The 16,529-nt window shown below is 33.5% G+C and overlaps 1 protein-coding gene across 1 annotated transcript in view; it reads right to left on the reverse strand.

Moving 5' to 3' along the window:
• Nucleotides 1–16,529, reverse strand: part of Pkc53E (Protein C kinase 53E) — a 274,807-nt gene that overhangs the window by 20,178 nt on the left and 238,100 nt on the right. The window contains exons 2-3 of the mRNA XM_068776905.1: nucleotides 13,517–13,548; nucleotides 12,787–12,869 (exon numbers count right to left, since the gene is read on the reverse strand). Coding sequence (XP_068633006.1) covers nucleotides 12,787–12,869; nucleotides 13,517–13,548 — 115 coding nt within the window. The remainder of the gene's footprint in view (nucleotides 1–12,786; nucleotides 12,870–13,516; nucleotides 13,549–16,529) is intronic.

Below are 16,529 nucleotides of genomic sequence, written 5' to 3' on the forward strand. Positions count from 1 at the left end.
ATCGCCAACCAACCTGCCAAGCGTGGCGATTATGATATATCTCCCCATAGATATATTCAGAGTCGGCTTATGCCTTACAGTGAGTGCCTATGGGATTAACAGTATTGTTAATTTGATTCCTAGATAGGCGCAAGTATGCCCAGATGCTAGTAACAAAAAATAACGAGAAAAGTGTAGTAACGTATTAAAAAAGCACAACCCAAAGAAAACTGTGATAAAAAAAATAGAATATGTAAGTAATAAAATAAAAAAAATGTACCTAGTCACCTAAGAGTAATAAGATGATGGAAGGAAGGCGATGAAAGCAAGAAGGAATGAAAGAACAAAATAAAAGATATTGTGATGGAAATAAGGTAAGAATAAAAGAAATTGAGAAGTATGACAGTGAAGAATAAAGATGAAAAATCTGAAAAACTTATTTGTAAACAAAGACCCTGATCCCAACTAATTAGGGGTACGAGAGGCCTCCAATAGCGGAGGCCATAAAAAAGTAACCATTCATTTATTCATTTAAAATCATTTATAGTGATCACATATGTACATGTGCATTAATAAAATCTTAAAGAAAGTTTTACTTTGTAAGGTTAACTTTAAAGTTTAAATATAACAAGCAGTAACAGCCTACATAACAATTACTAATTTTGTGTGAGCCAAGAGAAAGGTATAGTTTTACAGCCACATTGACACCTAAATATCGCACCTTTAATCCAATACTGTCACTATCCAAAATTATGTGATTTCGAGTTATGAATGCTATTGTGAAACTTTAAAATACATGTAGCCGTTTAAACACTTTTCTAAAAACATTCAAAACCGTTAAAAGGCACTAGTTTGTTTCGGCACTAAATGCAATACCTCGCCAAGCGCAGTGCTAGGCTCACGTTCAACAGAAGAATACTTAAGTAAGAAAACGATCAATATTTAGCCACTTCCGCACATGCAGTGGTAGTCGTGCAACAAAGTGCACCGCCCGCCAGCCCGCTGATAAATGTGTATGCGGCAAACAATGCGAATTACACAACTACCACGGGGCATCTTCAGGAGTAATGTTACACCGATTAGTGCCAAACACAGAGTCGAAAACACAAACTCAGAGAGAGACGAATACTTGTCGCCCATTTCAAAAAATTTCAGTTGTAAAGTGATAAACCGTCATATTACCACTACATCTTCTGTGAGGATGCTATAGCCCCGCTTATCGAAAATGACGAGATGCGACCAGAGTTTCTTAGGTTATGTAGAAAATTTGTGATAAACGTAATAAAAAGAAGTAAGGGTCAATAATCTAAGAAAAACCTAAATAAAATAAAACGTACATTCGTTTTAATATGTATGTAAATAAATTATGTAAAAAAAAAATTGTAAAAAACTGAGAAAAGAGATGATGGATGAAAGGCATCGGAAAAGAGGGAAAATGGAATGAAAGGGCAGACAGATGAAATGTAGAATGTAAGGAAAGAATGAGAGATCTTAAGATGCATGGGAGAAGTGCGCAAAAATAAAAACATAAGTGATAAAATTATTAAAAAGAAATAAAAGTCTCTAACCCATAAATAAGTTAGGGGTACGAGAAGCCTCCGATAGCGGGGGACATTTAAATATATTAGTAGTAATATGGGTACATTTAATTTTTTATTCACACTTAATAATAAACGTTAAAGTAATGACAGCTTAATTGTTATATAGAAATAAAATTTTATAATTTCCATTGAAAACTAGATACAAAACTACACTGAGGAAAAAAATATTTAATAATTATAGTTAAACTGACTATAACACAAAAATATTAAAAAGCACATTTTTTAATTATTATTTTATTATTATTTTGCTTTTAAATTCAAGGTACAATCTAAATCTACAAAGTTCATTAAACTGATTTATGAAATCGCTCATAATATTTTATTTATTTATCCAAATTTTTATGTCAAATTAGTTTTTTAGCTCTCCTATAGACAGTGTCAGTAATGTACTAAATGTGCGATATAATTTGGTAATATAAATAACATAAGAACTAGAACTGTCTGTATCGAACTCTGCAAGTAACGGATATTTTTGAATTATTTTCTATATAGATGGCTAAAAAAGTTAGTTAACCTAAGGCGTTAGCTATCCAATCAGAATCAAACTAACTTACAAGATATTACCGCATAAACTTGTAAGTTCATTAAAAGTTATAAATGAATATGAATATCCAATAAGATTCCCGAGTTAGCGCGCAGAAACTTCTCTTTGCTATCACGAACAATGAACTATAGAAGTGGAATGAAAACGGAAACTAAAGGCCTGTGCACATTGAGAGCGATGCGATACACCAATACCTTACTTTGCGTCGTGGTTACGTTTCAAAAAAATACGACGCAAATTGAAATGCCGCAAAGTGAATTAAGATTTTCTATAGCAAAACATGTAAAGATCAAAGATAGGTTCCAAGGTCACGAAAATATTACTTTTTAAAAAAAAATTGAACAAAGTAAAAATGTAAAAAACAAAAATTATATAACTCAGACAATAAATAATTTGGAAAAATATATACCTTTTTTGTTACCAGAAACAACACGTTAAAATTTATATAAATTTATAATCTCTTTTAAAAAAAGCACAACACACTACGTAATTGAAACTGAACTGTTAAATTAGCAAAACAAACTGTATTAAAATTTCGTTGATTTTTAGTTAGATAGGGAATCCCCGAGTTTTGATGGCATGGCGCTATTAGAAACAAAAGTGTTGCAATCTTTTAGAAAAAAAGATAATTAAAAAAAAATTAAAGACTCGAACCCAAAACAACGCAACCTCGAAAATATAACGACGCACAGTGAAAATTAGTACTAATTAAGCAGCAACGCAACTTCGAAAAAAACGCAAAACGAAACGACGCAAAGCGAGGTATTGGTGTACTATAAAAAATATTACAATTTAATATAAAGTAGAATAATGTTAAATACAGTTGTGATTACGTAGAGAGATTTTTAGTAATAACAACAATAGGTATGAATTTATTATTTTTATGATTACTCATTGTCATGGCATTCAAATTTGGAATTTAATTGATACATATTTTATTTTATAGAACCGCTCTACATTATTATCAAATTAATTAATACATAAGCATGAAGCGGTCGAGTATCTTAAAAAATGGCGGGTGATATTTAAACATTTCGGAAGCATCGAAAAAATCAATTTCAAAAAATAAATTTTGTATTGATACTTGCATTTCATTATTAATGCAAAATCATTAAACATTCTGCTATTGTATAAAAGTCTAACACTGTACAATTTATTGGCTCTTCAATTGTTTAATGATAACAGATAATTTTTCAGTTTTTTTTTATCTTCCCTCATTCTTTTCATTTTCTTGTATACTCTTTTCTTTCATTCACAGTCCATCCATCCTTTCCACACATCGCCTCTTTTTCTTCGTCGCATTATTTTTGTAATTACTGTTTCTTATTTTACAATTATTTTGTTACTCAAATTTGTATCTAATTTTATCTTTATATATTGCTTTCTTCACAATTTTACAATAATATTTTGAAAATTTGTGAAGGCTTTCTTTATTTTCCATTATGGAGACAACAGTGAAATTTTCTATCCTTACCTCCATTTGTACTTTGCATGGCTATTCAATAAGATTTTTTTACTTTGATCGAAATATTTAATGGAATCAGGCGTTACCTTGCGGAAGTCCATCCTAAGTAAGCAAAGGACCAATATGTTACACCGATTAGCGACTCTGTGTTTGGCGCTAATCGGTGTAACATAACTCCTGAAGATGCCCCGTGGAGGGGTGAAATACGTGTTGAGTGGTTTAACGGTGGCAGTTGTGTAATATGCATTGTTTGCCGCATACGCATTTGTCAGCGGGCTGGCGGGCGGTGCGCTTCATTGCACGACTACCACTGCATGTGCGGAAGTGGCTTAATATTGGTCCTTTTCTTACTTTGATTGAAATATTGTAATTAAATAATAGAGTCTCTTGGATGTAACTGACACAACCCAGCGGATTGGCGCCCTAAGGTTCAGGTCTTGAATCCAAGGACTGACAATCGCAGGGCTTGCAGACAATATTGTTAAAGACATCTAAAGACAGGATGCTGGCCGCTTTGAACAGGTCTTATTGCAAATCTATGTGAGGCACTGTTTCTCAATATGGAACCCATGCCACACAGAGCCCTACCATGTGTAGGCAGGAATCTCTTTTACAATAATAATATTTCCACGTAATCTTTCATTATCATTTTCATCACACATCTTTCTTAATTTCTATCATTCTTTCTCCTTTCTTCACTTTACATAAGTGTTTTCAAACTTGGAGCCCATGCCCAGCAGGGGGGAAATTTGATTGTTAAAGGTGCAATACAAAGGGTATTCGACACGAGTTTAACCCTTTTGATTAAATATAAAATTATATATTTTACATAGGTGGACGTAACAATTTAAGAAAGGAACATGGTAAGGAAAGGACCAATATTTAGCCACTCCCGCACATGCAGCAGTAGTCGTGCAACAAAGTCCACCGCCCGCCAGCCCGCTGATAAATGCGTATGCGGCAAACAATGCGAATTACACGACTGCCACGGCTTAATCACTCGACACGTGTTTCACCCCTCCACGGGGCATCTTCAGGAGTTATGTTACATTGATTAGTGCACATGGCACAAAAAATGTTGGATAAATATTGCCGAGATGCCGATGTTCAGAAGTTGACGTTCTATCTCTGAAATGATGTCGTGTAATGGTATAATATATTATCGCTTCATGTAAACTACATGCTTTAGACTAACGAAAACAATTTCCACGTGATCCAGTCTAATTAGTACAACAAGAGCGCGTTCCTGACAAGTAATTAGACGAACTCGTGTACGTTTTGACTAAAACTTATTTGTTTTGCTGGCGACTGAAATTACATACAATTTCCCTGTCGAGTCAGACGGAGGACTTACTATTTCTCTGTTTAAATTAATATACATTTAAAATGTGTTTTAAAAGAGATATTATTATTGAATATTATATTTTTTACTGTCCCCCTTCTGCTTCGCGTGTCTCGCACCGATTTTTATGTGTGTCAGTATATAATTACATTATAACATTTTATCTGAAATAAATGTAGCCTAAGTTACTTCTTACAAATACTGTAAAAATAAATGTAAATCGAAAAATGCAAATAATGAAAAATAAAAAGAAATGTAAATAGAACAAAATGTGAAGAAATATAAAATTGAAGAACGAGGAGAGGAATAAAAGTATCGAATAAAAAGGTAAAACAAATGTAGAAAGAAAGGAAAAGTACGAAAGAACATAAGATAATTGTTAAAAGCGTGGAAATAAAAGTATTATATGATAAACTTATTAAAAGAAAATCAAAGTCCCTATTCCAAAAATAAGATAGCGGTACGAAAGACCTTAAAAGTTAAAAAGTTACTCCTTATTACATCAGCTTCCTACAAGTCCGGACAAAATCGGCCCAGCCATTTCAGAGATTATCCGGAACAAACAGACAGGCAGACAGTTAAACAAAAATAAAAAAAAATGTAATTTTTGTATATGTACCGTATATATTAGAGCACGGATGCACAGCCGGTCCAATATAGTGGCCCGCCGATAGCAAAAATAATACTCTCGTACATTCGAAAAATATTGAATTCTATTTCACAATAATTTTAATAAATTATTATCAATCTTTATTTTCTTTAATTACCTATACTTCTGGCGGCCGGCCCGCCATCAATTCATGATTTGCCCGAGTGGCCCTTAGTCTTAATAAGTCTGTGTAACCATGTGTTAGAGGGACCGGAAAGTAACATCGCCTTCTAAGTTAAATTCACACGATTACATTTTTAACAAGTTTTTATTTCAACTTCGCTGTCAAATATTGCATGGTACATCCTATGTTATTTATTTAATTGTTCTTTATTTAAAATTCATCGAACACTTTGCTTATTAGTTGTAAAGTCGTGAACGTAACAATCGTCTATGTTGCAAATGACGCCACGTTTAAATATAGTTAGTAATTGTCGGTACGCGAGCCGACAAATTAATTTGGGCCAATTGCGCGCTCCCCAATTACTGTAGCGTTTTTAACCCATTACCGCCCTCTGTACCTGCACAGGTACAACTACTTAATCGATAAATTATGTATTTTATCTGTGGTAAGTGTTGAAAGTAGTTAGTAATTACAAATCTAGTTGACACTAGTTACCATATAATAAATAAAAATAGGCGGTGGCGCGAAAACAAATGTCACTTATTTTGTTATAAAATACGGAGTCCAGACACGACATACAAGGTAAGATTATTTTGTTGGTTTTTATCAAAAATAGTGAAATATTTCAACTTCTTTTTTTATTTTTATGGAGTCTATTTATTTGTGTTGGTAATAATAACATAAGAATTAAAGTTTATTACAAAACTTGTAAAGTAGGGTTTGTTTCATTTGTTGTACACAAGCGGGTACAGCGGGCAGATTCGTACTAAAATTTCGTTTTGTTTACACTATTACTTATAAGTTGAAATGGCAAATCGGAACGTATTTACCAGTTATAAGAGACTGGAATCAATTATGGCTGATGAAAGCAATGATGAAGAGTACGATATGGTATTAGTGCCACCAGATCCGGCTGTGGTGAGTGATGAGGAAGAAGGTAATGAAGATAATTTGGCGGCTTCAAGATTCCCTATGGACGTTCCAGGGACTATTGAGGTAGGTCGGCGTCATCCTGACTACGATGTTTCGGAATTGAGCGACAGTGATGATGAGCCGCTAAGACCTATTCCTGCAAAACGTGCCAAAAAATGTGATGTACATTTACCTGTATGGAGGAAAACTCAGCCAACCTATAGTTCTACTTATGAAATTACCGATATGATATGAAGAAGAAGCCTAGGGCGGAATATGATTATAGTTTTGATACAAAGAATGAGATAACTATGGTACGTTGGAAGGACAATAATGTCGTTACAATGGGAACTAATTTTGATGACATAGAGCCTCTGGGCAAAGTCAAACGATTGTGTAACACCAGAAAGCAAAAGGTTGACGTAAATATACCTAAAATGTTTGTCAACTATAATAAAGGAATGGGTGGAGTTGACCAAATGGATCAGTCTATCAGCCTTTATCGGATTTCAATAAAAGGAAAAAAGTGGTGGTGGGTTATATTTATCTATTTGTTAGATATGGCGATATCAAATGCTTGGCGACTACATGTTTTGCTCAGTAAAACTAAACAAGAGATAACTTACATGGACCAGTTATCTTTCAGACGAATTATTGCACGGACTTATTTACGTCCAACGAAAACTAAGAGCCGTCCGTCATCCTCAGCGACACTAGGGGGTCGGAACAATAATGGTCATAATCCTGAACGGTTGGAAAACCCATTGCGATGTGTTATCTGTCACCAAAGAATTCGCTGGCGTTGCGAAATATGTTTGAAAACGCAATGTGTTGAACGACCTTGTTTCAAACAATTTCACTCCTAAAGCGCCCATTGTACACGGCTGAGTACACCCCTAAAACTTGATATGTAAATATATTTTTTTCATTTTATCTTCTTATATATCATATTTTATCCCTTATGGACTAATAAATAGGAAAACAATAGAAAAATATACTGCAGTTTCATTTTGGGCGTTAATGGGTTAAGTCGGACAGTCTAGGTACTATGTTGTAAATACTATGTAGAAACATTACAGTGTATTGCAACCATTAATCTGCGAGATCGAATAAAAGTTAAAAGAACCTTTGAAGAACCATGTTCACCGATGTAGGTCGAAGAATTACTCATCTAAAGTGGCAGTTGTAAATGGCCAATTGGACAGAAAGGTTCTAGAGGATTCTATCGACCAGGAGCAAGTAGACAGTATTAATAGAACTGACGATTCAGTTAATATCGAAGTCTGTCGATATGGGTAACGCATCGATGATCGTAGAGACCTATGGGGGAGGTTGATTACCTTGCAGTGGGCATATATCAGCTGATATGATGATGCTAATTGTGATGGTAGTATTTGTTTTTAAATGTAAGGAAAGATTTTTAATGCATCTCCTTTTTTTGCTACTGTATTATGCTAGCAACATGTACACACACACATACATATATGTATATATATATATATATATATAAATACATATACATATACATATATGTTGTTGTTAAAACGTAAGTCTTATTAAGTAAGAAAAGGACTAATATATAGCTACTTCCGCCAATGCAGCAGTAGTCGTGCAATAAAGTGCACTGCCCGCCAAAGACTTTTTTTTCACTCTGTGTTTGGCACAAATCGGTGTAACATTACTTCTGAGGATGCCCCGTAGATTTAACGGTGGTAGTTGTGTAATTCGCATTGTTTGCCGCATACGCATTTATCAGCGGGCTGGCGAGCGGTGCACTTTATTGCACGACTACTGCTACATTGGCGGAAGTAGCTATATATTGGTCCTTTTCTTACTTAGGATGGACTTCCGCAAAATAACGCCTGTATCCATTTGATATACAAGTATTATAATTTTAAAATTTTTAAAAATTACAATTAACAAAGAACCAATTAATCATGTTCTTCGAGTGCTCTTTGTGTGAGTTTTATGTTTTTCGTCCCGATAGTAGTGGGGGGCCGGAGGTTACATCGACGCACAACCAACCTCCCTCACTCCCCCTGGTCATCGCAATTTAAAGCGAATTCTAATCAAGTCAAAGTGGACACGTATGGACGTCGATACCTCTTTATAGCAGTATCTGATGTCACGCCATGTGTCAAAGTCCTAAGGTTGGTTGAGGTCGTGTTTTTTTTACGAACGGGCAAAGGTAATTTAACATTTCAGCCAGTGTGGACTGAATTTCATTAGACAGTTTAGAAAACAATTGATAATATACATGAAACTACTATTTATTGGTATATATAGTATTTTATTTTAACTAATAAGGTAAATTAACATGTTAATTGTACCGGTAATTGTTATAACAATTCCGCTATAAATGTCATTTCTCTATCAAACTTTTTCTTAAAAACAATTACGGATTTTTATTTAGAAAATGAAAAACCCTATATTTAACTAAAAATATACAGGTGTGTTTCAAATATTAATGGTTTCAGAAATAGAAATGATATCGTAAAATGATTACAGTAAAAAGAAGTTTTCAAAATTTGAATTGCTACATATCAAAATTAATTTATTATATGTCCCTACAGACATTATACTGTCAGAAGTTATTGACCCTTCGTACTACAATGAAAAAAAAAGTAACAGATTTCACATAATTATACAAGATGATTGAAAATCGGTCTAAAACTTTTAAAGCTCAAACTATGAACCTGTTTAAAGTTTTTACACCTATAACAAAACATCCTGTTTATTATTACAGCAAACATTAAAATGATTTGATTTATTTAAAATCCGGTTATAAAAAACGTTATGTAATATTAACATTATTTCCTTTCAGATTGTAAATATTTACGATTCGACATTGGAAATAAATTTATTATACGCGTATATATATGCTGTTCTATTTTGTTGATGTGAATTAAAAATATGCCTTTGCGTTATCACAAATATAACAAAGAAATCAAAATATCAAAATAGTGTAAAAGAATTTGAGATAAAAAAATCAGTCGCAGACCTTATTGAGGTCATAAGATACTGGATACAGTATGCTTCCAGATGTACCATTTAGAAGTTTACAGAGACGTCTAAACTACCTTGAGTCTATGGCTAAATTAGCTGGTAAAAATCTGGAATGAAGGTCAAGAGGTATTTTACACCTTACACTAAATTATGCAGAGGTCCAGTTATATGTAGGATACCACTGCCACCTTTGAGACAGCTGAATACCAGATGGATGCTCTTGATTAGGTAGAAGATTGTGCTGTTCAACGAGGGTGATAATGAATTAGGTTCTTAGGAACTTCTTAATGATGAACAACGAAAAATTTGAGTCAAAACTGTGATAATGTAGGAACCATGATAAGGGGTGAAGGTGATGCACGGGTCACGACTAGATTTAGTTGTGAGAGTATTTTTTAGAAAATACTCCGCTGGACTTCCAAGTCCTTCCGGGTAATTTCCGCCTGGTAAATCATGTGCGCTAGATGGTCATGGTTATTTCTCCACGTTTAAGGCTATAACAGATGACCGATGGCGCCTTACGCTTTTGGAGTAAAGATCACGATCTCGCAAATTATATTATCTGTGTTAATAAAAAGCTAGTTATTTCAATATCTTGTATGCTGGTCTTCAAGAATTTTTCTTACAATGTAACAAAAGACCAGATTTAGCTTCATTCTATAATCAAAAAATTCCGGAGTGAAAAGTCCGGTATTGTTTTTTTATTAAGAGATATCTTCAAATGCTATTTTTCGATAATAATACCGTTATATGCTATTATATTAACATCCCTAGTGCGAATTAATTACTTTCGTACGTTTTAACTGTTCTCTGGGGGTGCAGCCGTATCAGATCGATTATAATAGAAAGTAGGTTATATAATTTGTATCACTATATGCTATTCATATAGTCGTCGTACTGCTATACTTTTCTCTAGGCTCCTAAAAATTATTATCACTTTTGTTGGCAACTGTATACGGTTTTTTAATACATCATACCTTCATCATTCCAGCCTTAAAATGCACACTGTTGGACATGGGCCTCCTTTATGGCTTGCATCCAGCTTCTTACACCCTTATTTAATATCTCTGAATAATTATGCAATAAAATTAAAAAGTTTATTAAAAAATAACTCGTAAAAATCCAATAATAAATAGAGGGTTTTATTAGAGAAAATCGTTGTTTAAGTCCCATAGATGCCGAAAGCACAGTATAGGCCTCCATTAAAGATATCTGTGGATGGATATATCACCACTCTTGGTAGACTGTTTTTTTTTTCTCGTACCCCTAATTTGTTGGGATCAGCGACTTTATTTAAAAAAATAGGTTTTTCAATTATTTTATTTTTATTCTTCACTCACTTTCATACATCTCAATTTCTTTTGTTCTTACCTTTTATCCTTCACAATATCCTGCATTTTTTTGTTCTTTCATTCCTTCTTGCTTTCATCGCCTTCCTTCCATCATCTTATTACTCTTAGGTGGCTAGGTACATTTCTTTTATTCTTTATTTTATTACTTATCCTACTTTTTATATCAGTTTTCTTTTTTTGGGTTTAACTTTTTTAATACATAACTACACTTTTCTTATTCTATTTTAGTCTATTTTCCTATTATTAATTGACTAGTTATTTTATGTGCATTTTATTTGGTACCTACTTATCTATACTGTTTTATTCCTATTAACAGTATTTCTCACCACCCTGCGAGCAAGCGATAGGAATGATGGGCGATGGTAGACTGGTTGGCGATTGCAGTGTGGTATTAATGTACGTGGAAAACGCTGCTATCAATCCTCTGGAAATATGTCTATGAGCAGAGGTGAATCTATATAATTAATGCACAAAGTTTCAATTATAGATTGTATACAAGAAGTAGAATCTGTAGTCTACGATCGCAAGTTTAAGTTCTCTACCTCTGGGCTACCAGTGATCATTTATGATAATACAACTTTTGTATTAATTGCCAGATAAACAGTGTGTTTGTTGTGGACTCGTTTCTAATCATGGCGTGTTTGGAACCCCCCTTCTTTATTATTTATTAGGAAGCTTAGAATAATTATCTATATCTATAGTATGATTATTAAATAATAATGGTACATGTTAGTATTAATATTCTCTTCTACATATTCGTACGCTTGGTGTCGTTTCTAAAGTATAAATAATTTTTTTTTATTTATGTTTCGTAAGACTAGATTAGTGAACGAAATAAACAAGGTATTAAGTATGTGTTATAAAAATGTAAACTCAAAAAAAAATTGTGATCTGATCTTAGATGGGAGCGCTTTTGTAACATTAACAGCTTTAAGTTGAAGTATGCCATCATAGAGGAGATCAATTTGATTCTAATTTCAATCATATTGGACTACTCTGACATTCTTCTTCAAACGTATATATATGATCACTATAAATGAATATATGCGCGAACACCATTATACGTACTTTGTCATTTTCATTGAAGTTAAATTTCCAAAGTTTTAGTCAGATATTAAATTTTTTTATAGACGTTTCATTAACAGGTCAAAAAGATAAAAGCACATTTTCAGGCTTTTCATCGCAAATGAAAGGCTCTACAAATGTTTTATTGCATCGTGTAATTTAATTATTATAATAATAATTATAATACATATCGTTCTATGATTTTTTTTAAAATTTAGAGGTAATTTTCTTTACTCTGTTTTAAATTTAGAATAATTATTTAACACATCATTCTATGATTTTTTTAAATGAAGAAATAATTTGGTTTACTGTGAATAAATATTATAAATATCATTCTATGATTTTTTTAAATTAAGAGGAAATTTTCTATGCTTTATTTTAAATTTAGAATAATTATTATACATATTTTTATATGATTTTTTTAAAATTCGGAAGTAATTTCCTTTGTTCTATTTTAAATTTAGAATAATTATTAAATGTATCATACTATTATTTTTTTTAAGTTAAGAAGTAATTTTATTAACACCATTTTTAAATTAGTATATTTTAAATTTATATAAAAAAAATTTAAAATAAACAATTTTTTTAATCTAGTTTTATTAACTAAAATAAATTAATATATAATTTAAATTATAATTTCTGTATAAAAACAATTTACTTACATACAGAATATATATTTCAGAAAAGGTTTAACATTTAAGTCCATCTCCTGTAATTGAGGGTAGTACTAAAAACTGTTTAACTTACATCCGAGTCCGCCCCCTTGTCCGCTCCAGGGCAGGTGAAGGTGACATACTCGTGGCATCTCTTGTGCACCACGAAGCTGCATACTGCGGGGGAATAAAGACAAAGATAAGTAGCGTAGCACTGCCACGATTTAGTCGCCAGTGAACAGTTCAATGTTACTATCTACATCAATATTACAAGTAATTTGATTATTCTGCCACTAGATGGCATTTCTATAATCTTAACAGCATTAGGTAACATACAATGTAAGAGATAACAATCATTATTTTCATTTCAGACGTAAAATATCTATTGCTGAACATAGATTTCCACGAGAGACTTGAAAGAGCGGGTTGGAAGCGTCCTGCCTTCGTCTAAATAAGCAATAAAGATAACAAAGACGTTGTGTTCAAAAGATAAAAGTACTAGCAAAAATTATGCAAATGAATGCATCGATCGATATTTAAATTTAGCATTCGAATAGCGTTCCATTTTTATTAAGTGCGTTCACTTTAGAATCTATTTGAAAAACGAACGCATTTTTATTTTCGTACTACCCTCACTTAAAATGTACATAAATTAAAAATGATCTCACCATTTCGTTTCCAGACGTCGTTGACCATTTGTTAAATGTAATAATATATTTTGAATTAAGAATGTTTTTAAAAAACATCAACACCGGAAACATTCCGGCTGGGAGAGCGCCGGCGGAGTGTAGGCGTGATAGACGGGTTATTCTCGTTAGGCTTACCTTGGCATTGGAAGCCCTGCTTGCCGAAGCCCCTGAAACAGAATGGAGACGACACGTAAGTGTGGGCGAGTATATGCAACGCAATGTAATATAGGGTTTTGCAACAAGAATTCTGATTTTCTAGAGACATGTTTTGGCAATCATTCGATTACTTAGTTAAGTGTGGGTACTCTTGCAATTTATTGATAAGGTGTTTACTAACAGGTAGCGCAAAAATAATATCATGACTACATATCGATATAACGAACGACATTTATGATATATATGTATATATATTTATACATACCATAAATTTGTAAAAATTACGGTACGTTCAAAATCATGCATCGTACAAATTTATTATTAGGCGGAGAGTCCACTAAATTCTTGACATGTTGCATGATTTTCTGAAAAATACATAATTATTGAACACAACCTCATTATTCAACAGGAATCGCTGAAGTTGGAACTGTTTCAGCAAGAGTTTGGGTTCGAATACAGCAGTAAACTACAAAAGTTAACCAGTAATATAATATAATAATATTATAACTACACATCGATATTACGAACGATATCTATGATATATATATATATATTTATATTTATATATACCATAAATTTGTAAAAATCACGGCATGTTCACATTAAGACATTACTTTTACGCCACCTGTTATTATTATTAATATATGGAAATGTAAGAGTAAGGATATAGCTTATAATAGAGGGCGTTAGTGTCTCCCGAATAGCGTTCAACGTGTGTTGCCTGGAGCACGCTGTTATAAAGTTTATTCTGCTAAGCAATTAAAAGTATATTGTCAATAGCTAGTTTCTTACCTATCATCGATATAATTACATATTACAACCACTGAAATAATTCATTTAAATAAATTAATGTCGGCTCTATCATCCGATTTAATGCGTCTGGACTATTTTTAATGTATTGTTTCTGAAGATGTTAATGCTGTTAGCCCTAAGGCTTTTAAAGCTTCATCGGTACTGAGTTCACGGAGCGGTAGGGTCCATGAACTAGATTTAAAACTAGAAACTAACAGCTGGTGTGGCGCCTATCAGTTGCATGTGGATGCTCGCACGTTGTTAAGGCTTTTTGCGGTAGAGCTGTGACGGGGTGTGTTGCTGGAGTGTGCTTGCGGGTAAGAATAGCAGCGTGGACCACAGGCGAGTCGAAGAGGGATCCGGATCCAACCACGGTCCGACCACGCTGTTCGCGGTTAGGGAGCGGGCGGCCGCTCACTAAAAACGGGTGTTGTGGCGTGGTGGGTGATGTTTTGTTATGTGGAACGCAACGAATTGTGTAAAGTGTTGCAGGTGCAGTGGTTACTGATGGTGCTGAGAGGTACAATTTTTAATATTCTTATTAATTACATATATAATTTGAATCGATTGCAGGCGAATGCTTCGTCGTATATTACTTTATTGTTATTATAATATGTAATTAAGTATTTTACATACTTCTCGTGACTGCATAGCATAAACACGTCATTGTTGCAAATTCATTATTGTGATTGTATTAAAAGATTCTCCCGACAGTATGGTATCGGAAATTTGTTTGTGTGTAAGTAATATTAAAACATTATTGGGCCTATTAAAACTGTATGTAGAGTTTGAAATCAGTTCGATACGCTACGATTTATTTTCATATGTGGCTCTTTCGAATATAGTAAACGTAGTGTATTTTTTATAAAACAAATATTTTATATTATATTACCATATTTTCTTGCGTTAAACAGTCCTAAATTTATGAGTCATTTTTAAAAACATTTTTTAATGAAATCAGGCGTTACCTTGCGGAAGTCCATACTAAGTAAGAAAAGGACCAATATTTAGCCACTTCCGCAGTGGTAGTCGCGCAATAAAGTGCATCGCCCGCTAGCCCGCTGATAAGTGCCAAACACAGAGTCAGAGTCTCTGTGTTTGGCATTAATCGGTGTAACGTAACTCCTGAGGATGCCGCGTGGAGGGGCGGAACACGTGTTGAGTGATTTGTCGGTGGCAGTTGCGTAATTCGCATTGTTTGCCACATATGCATTTATCAGCGGGCTGGCGGGCGGTGCACTTTGTTGCGCGACTACCACTGCATGTGCGGAAGTGGTTAAATATTGGTCCTTTTCTTACTTAGAAAAACATTTTGTAATAAACACTTGTTGAGTCATAAAGTATAGAGTTTTGTGTTAGCTTAGATCGCCAGCGTTAGTAAATCTTTTTGAATTATATCTGACACGCTATAAATGTCAGGTCGCTTTCTTTTTTTTCCGTATAGGACAAAAATAAGCTCCCTCTCAATCTACGAAGAGTCAAAATGTGCGTAGAGAAAAAAAGTTGTTCTGCAACAACTGCTGCTTGAAAAGGTAAACCAGAGGCATACAGAATCTTTGTAAAGATCCCTTTTTGGTTAGACAAGCCTTAAGTTTGCTCCAGGTAGAGACTTTTCCAGACTACAGGCAATACAAGGAAACTTCGGGAACCGATGCGTCGGAAATTAGCTGAATCTACATAACATTAGTTATTATTATTTATAGTTATTTACACGAAGTACATGTATTATATGTATATACTATTTATGTATTGTATATAAATATTTATACGAGGTATATATGTAAGTATTGTTATTGTAACATTAGTAGGTATGTTCCATTTTATTATAGTTTAAGCACCTGTCTCTATTATTTACCCTCTGCCCTAAGGTAGACTGGTAGAGAACGCCAATGGCGTTAAGTACGCCATTGTACATTTATTTGGGTACATAAAAAGTAAATTAAATACAGCTGATACTTCAAACTATAATTACATTGGGTTTCATGTGGATCAGAAGTAGGTTCGAAGACATTTTCCACTTTCCCACCGCCCCCAGTCAATACAACCAGAAATTAAAGAAGAAATTAGTTCAGCGCCTTTTCATTTCCGTAGCGCAGCGAGTACATCTTATTCACAATGTAAAATTAGTTGATTGTAAACCTTCCAAGCTATTGCGTCTCTCTTGCTCTCTTTAATGGAAAAAATTTTCTTCGGGAGCTAT

This window comes from Battus philenor, unplaced genomic scaffold (genome assembly GCF_028537555.1).
Source record: "Battus philenor isolate CCGP_79_NKW_IND1 unplaced genomic scaffold, ilBatPhil1.0.hap1 SCAF_13, whole genome shotgun sequence".
In the NCBI taxonomy this organism is placed as follows: domain Eukaryota; kingdom Metazoa; phylum Arthropoda; class Insecta; order Lepidoptera; family Papilionidae; genus Battus; species Battus philenor.